A 4,844-nucleotide genomic window follows, 5' to 3' on the forward strand; every position below is an offset into this window, starting at 1 on the left:
AAAACAAAGAGGGTGGAAGCTGGGGGGGGGGGCCCGGGGGGGCGGGGCCTGGCGGGGGGGGGGGGAACCTCAGTGTTTACAGCTTAGCCTATTGGCTGGAGGTCAAGGGCCTGGACACCGGGCTGTGGAGCCCTGCAGTATATTCCTGTCCGTCTTCCTCTCCGGGCTGTCTTTCCCTTGAGGATTCAGTAATTATCATCCATGGTTTTTTGAACCCAGTCTATGTAGTGATATACGCTGGTGTAGACAGCAGGTCGCTGAGGTCTGGAGCAAGGATCAGACCCTCCAGACACTATGCCTGCCAGGGTCCCGTTGCACACCAGAGGTCCCCCAGAGTCACCCTGGGAGAAGAGCAGAGAACCGAGTCTATGCGTGAGAACTAATACTCCCGGCAAAAGCCTCCATTTCTTCCCCCCAACACACTGGCGACCCAATATTCAAAATTCCACCCCATTCTAGAAGCAACTGAGCTTCTAGCATCCCCCAGGACTCAGCCTGGATCCTCAGGACCCTCCTTTTTCAGGTCCTAGATGGAGCCTGGGGTCCCAGCTGTCTCCTCCCCACAAGGCTCAGAAAGCTGCCTCCTCCTCCCCACCGCCGGAGCACACCTGACAGGAGCCACGGCCTCCCTCCCATAGGCCGGCACACAGCATCTTGTCAGAGATGTGGCCTGGGTAGGCCCGGCGACAGAGCCTGTTGTCCAGTATACTGATGTTGGCGCACTGCAGCGTGAGCGGGTACTTCACTGTGGGGGCAGGAGGCAGAAGGTGAAGAATGCTCCCAACACCCCTTGCGGCTCCCTCCCAGTATCTCCCCTGAAGTCCTTTCCCAGGATTCCCAACAGAGCCACGGGCTAAGAGCCAAAAAATGAAAGCAAGAAATGGCCACAAAGACCCCATAGGTCTGGAGAGGAGCAAACGTCTAAGGAGAGAGAGGAGGGCCAAGAGAGGAAAAGAAACAGGAAGAGCTGTGTATGTGACTCAAAGGGAAAAGAGAGACCAGGGAGAGGGGTAGAGACCTGCCTAGTAAGTGGGAAGTGACCCTAGAGGCTGCTGGCAATGCAGGTAGGCAGAGAGAAGGGCTAGAGACATCAAGGGGACAGTGCAGTTCAGGGATGTGTGATCACTCACAGAGATGGGAGGGGGTAGCCTCAGCTGCTCCCTCTGAGGGGTGGCCTCTATTACTGACCCCACCTGGTGGGTTCGCCTTTGGAAGTGTGAGTGTCCTGTCGCCAAGTCTTTGAATTTTTTTCTTCTTCTGTATATGTGTGTGCATGGTGTGTCTGTACAACTGGGAAAGATGCACACATGTGCCTGCATGTGCAGAGGCCAAAGTCGGGTGCCCAGGGCTGTCACCCTGCCTTATTCCCTTGAGGCAGAGTTTCACCCAACCTGGAGCTGGGATAGCAGCCAGCAAGCCCCAGGGGTGGTGGAGAGAGAGAAGAAAAGAAAAAGGAGGAAGAGGAGGAGGAGGAGAAGGAGGGGGAGGAGGAGATGAAAGAAGAGGAAGAGATGGAGGAGGAGGGAGGAGATGAGCAGATAGAGGAGGTGAGGAGAAGGGAGGAAGGAAGAGGATGGAGGAGGAGGAGAGAAATGGTGAGGGATGACAGAGAGTCAAGGGCAAGTCCATACTCTTGGGGGTGGACACACTCCCCCAGCCAGAGATGAGGCATTGGGTGCCCGGGGTGGGCAGGCTCTGGCTGAGGTTGAGGGGCTGCACAGCAGGACTCAGCTGGACCCTCCTGGGTAGCCGGATCAGCATGATGTCATCGTTGTGGTCATTGGCAGTGAGGTCTGAATTGAACCCAGGATGGGGGAAGAAATCCGTGGCCAGGAGCAGCTTCTCAGGGCCTTCTACCTGCCAGATGTTGTGCTCCCCTAGACGGACCCACAGGTGCCTGTGAAGACAGACTGCAGAGGTCAGGCTGGAGACAGGTGACTCCACCCACACCGCAGTGCTGTGTGTCTCTCCACAGCCACACACCCTCTCTGAGGCTCTGCCTCCACTCCCTGTAGCATACTTTGCCTCGATGATGACCTGGGCCCCCTGGAACCTTGTGGATACATGGGGACCCCACCCACCACACACAGACAACCCTGCCCCCTGCCCCCTGCCCCCACAGGTCTGGTGGCTTCTGTGGGAGCCGTTCTAAGTGTGTATGGAGGGGAATCAGACATGGAAAACCCGAGAATTGGGGCCGTCTGGGGCCTCAAGCTCCTCCAACTTGCATATCCCTCTGTTGCTGAGGCACTTCCTTCTCAGGGCCAACCTTGGGCTGTCTTGCTGCATCCTTAGCACACGTGTTCAGGAGACGGGTGGTGTGGGCAGCTGGGAACACTCTGAGGATCTACATGTCCTCCAACCTTTGGCCTCTGACATGAGGCACCAGGGTAATGACTGAGAATTCCGCCTCTGGGACTTACACCCGGGGACGAAGCCTACACTTAGCCTCCCCAAGTCTTCCTCCTTTCTCTCCTCCTATCTTAGGGGCTAAATCAAAACATCCCTCTCTCAGCTGGAGGTAGAGGCTGTGGCTAAAAAAGGGCACACCTGGGCTGGAGAGATGGCTCAGGGATTAAGAGCACTGGCCGCTCTTGCAGAAGACCAGGATGAGATTCCCAGCACCCACATGGCAGCTAATTACTGTCTGCAACTACAATTCCAGAGCATCCAATGCCCTCTTCTGACCGTCATGTGCATTGCATGACACAGGTGCATTTACATACACAGAAAGCAATACACTCATACACATAAAAGTAGTGAATAAAATATTTTTTAAAAAAATAAAAAAGGGGCACATCATGGAGCAATGCATGATAGGAAACTCCTGGTGGGAAGAACATTGGAGCAACTTGGGTGACCTTGATCAAGGACAAAGTACAGAGGACTCCTTCATCTCTCGTGGTTCAAGACCCCAGAACAACCTGCATCAAGATTCTGGAGTTCTAAACTCCAACACCTCATTTACTCATGCTTCTGTGATTCTGAGAAGCTCAATTTGGGGAACTGTACAAACCCAAACTTCAAATAGTCTATATTTCATAGTGTCAGGTGTGGTGGCACATGCCTGTAATCCCAGCACTCAGAAGGCAGAGGCAGGCAGATCTCTGTGAGTTCAAGGCCAGCCTGGTCTACATAGTGAGTTCCAGGACAGCTGGGGCTACAGAGAGACTCTGTCTCAAAAAGACCAAAATAAGTAAGTAAGTAAGTAAATAAATAAATAAATAACCTAATAGTTTCTGAATCTAGGATTTTAGAATTTTCCCCTTTTCTTTCCCCTCCTCTCTCTCTCTCTCTCTCTCTCTCTCTCTCTCTCTCTCTCTCTCTCCCTCTCTCTTCCCCCCCTTCCTCCTTCCTCTCCCTCCATCTCTCTTTGCTTTCCTTCCTCCCTCCCCTTTCTCTTTTTTCTTTTCTCCAGGCAGGGTCTGGAGTATCCCCAGGCTGGTCTGGAACTCTTTATTAACCCGAAGTTGACCTTGAACTGGTGGTGGTGGAGCACCACGGTCCTGTATTCTAGAATTCCACAGCTCCAAAATTTTAGGGTTTTAAGACTCTGAATTTCTGAGTTTGTGTCTAGGAGTTTTCAGAGCCTGAGCTTTGACTCTTAAGCATCTTAGAAGCAAGTCTCTGAGCAGAGCAGGCTTCCAAGAGCCAGGACCCCGGGTCGGCCGAGCGGGCTTTGCACAGCCGCCTGGAGCACCCCAGCCCTCCCTCTGCTCCCGTTTCCCGGTCTGTTCAGCCTGGACACTCACGACTTGCGGCAGTGGGCAGCGGTAAGTAGCCAGCGATCACTGACTAGCGTGGCTCCGCACAGGGGCCGGGTCAGGTAGAATAGGCCGGCCTGCCAGGGCTGTGAGTGGCGCGGGCATTCCCTGGCTCCGATGGCGCGGGTGTCGGCCTCGCTGTGCCCTGGGGTGGAGTGGAGGCCACAGGGGTCAGTGACAGCAGGCTGGGGAGGGCGCAGGGAGGATGCTGGGGAACCCAGAGGGCAGAGGAGCCAGGGGAGGGTGAGGGTGGAGGGGCTCGGGGCTCGGCCGCTCACCTGCCAACAGGGACAGCAGCATCAAGGACAGAGGGAGCTTCATGGCCTGGGGCGCCTGGTCCTCTGCCGTTGGCCACAGGCCTTCTTTATGGTAAGCCATAGGGATCTTCCTTCCTCCTCCCAGGGGCCGCCCCTGTGATTAATCAGAGTTAGGAAATGTCCCCGGGGGATGAGGAAGCCCTGCCAACCGTGGGGACCTCTGGAGGGGAGGTGGGTGCAGGGGGACTCTCCATCCAGGGGAATGGGGTAAATGGAGGCGGGGCAGGGGGTGCTGGGATGTGCAAAAGCTCAGTTGGGGCCTTGTGGGAGGTGCTGTGTCCCATGACCTGAAGCTGCAAGATCTAGGCCCAGAATCTTCTGTGGACTAGAGGAGGAGGAAGAGGAGGAAGGGGAAGAAAAGGAGGGGGGGGGGGAGAGGAGAGGGAGGAGAGGGAGAATATCAGAGAGGAGAGGGAGGGAGGGAGGGGAGAGAGAGAGATAGATCACAAAGACAGCAAGCTGTACACTTCCCCAAACCTGCCCTGGATCTGGGCACCTTCCCTCAAGCACACAGGCCTTGTATGATCTTGAGAAATCTAGTCCCAGCTGGATTAACCTACTCTTGTTAGAACCTGTCCTCTTCTCACAGCCCCAAGATCCCAAAGAACTCAGATGTTCATCTTGCCTGGAGCCCAGACCAGGTCATTCCCACCTGCTTACCCCAACCTCTCACACTTAATGTATTTTTATATTTTATTTACCCATCTCCACAACCCCCTCTATTATCTCAACATCTTTCCTGCCTCTCTCTCACCAGGTAGAG

General features: G+C 54.9%; 1 protein-coding gene across 1 annotated transcript; it reads right to left on the bottom strand.

Annotated features, from left to right (window-relative positions):
- Positions 1-44: 44 nt before the first annotated feature.
- Positions 45-4,183, bottom strand: Klk9 (kallikrein related peptidase 9). The gene is made up of 5 exons (XM_008845239.3): positions 4,043-4,183; positions 3,753-3,909; positions 1,632-1,897; positions 609-745; positions 45-341 (listed from the first exon to the last, which is right to left on the bottom strand). Exons 1-5 carry the CDS (start codon positions 4,140-4,142, stop codon positions 186-188), a joined length of 816 nt encoding a protein of 271 aa, XP_008843461.2. The 5' UTR covers positions 4,143-4,183; the 3' UTR covers positions 45-185.
- Positions 4,184-4,844: the final 661 nt, after the last annotated feature.

The sequence above is a fragment of the Nannospalax galili genome, unplaced genomic scaffold (assembly GCF_000622305.1).
Source record: "Nannospalax galili isolate Female #2095 unplaced genomic scaffold, S.galili_v1.0 scaffold960, whole genome shotgun sequence".
Taxonomy (NCBI): domain Eukaryota; kingdom Metazoa; phylum Chordata; class Mammalia; order Rodentia; family Spalacidae; genus Nannospalax; species Nannospalax galili.

Coding starts and splice junctions, on each gene's coding strand:
- Klk9 (XM_008845239.3), bottom strand. CDS start 4,142: ATGGCTTACCATAAAGAAGGCCTGTGGCCAACGGCAGAGGACCAGGCG. Junction 3,910..4,042: donor GCTGCTGTCCCTGTTGGCAG/GTGAGCGGCCGA, acceptor ACTCCACCCCAG/GGCACAGCGAGGCCGACACC. Junction 342..608: donor GAGGCCGTGGCTCCTGTCAG/GTGTGCTCCGGC, acceptor CTCTTCTCCCAG/GGTGACTCTGGGGGACCTCT.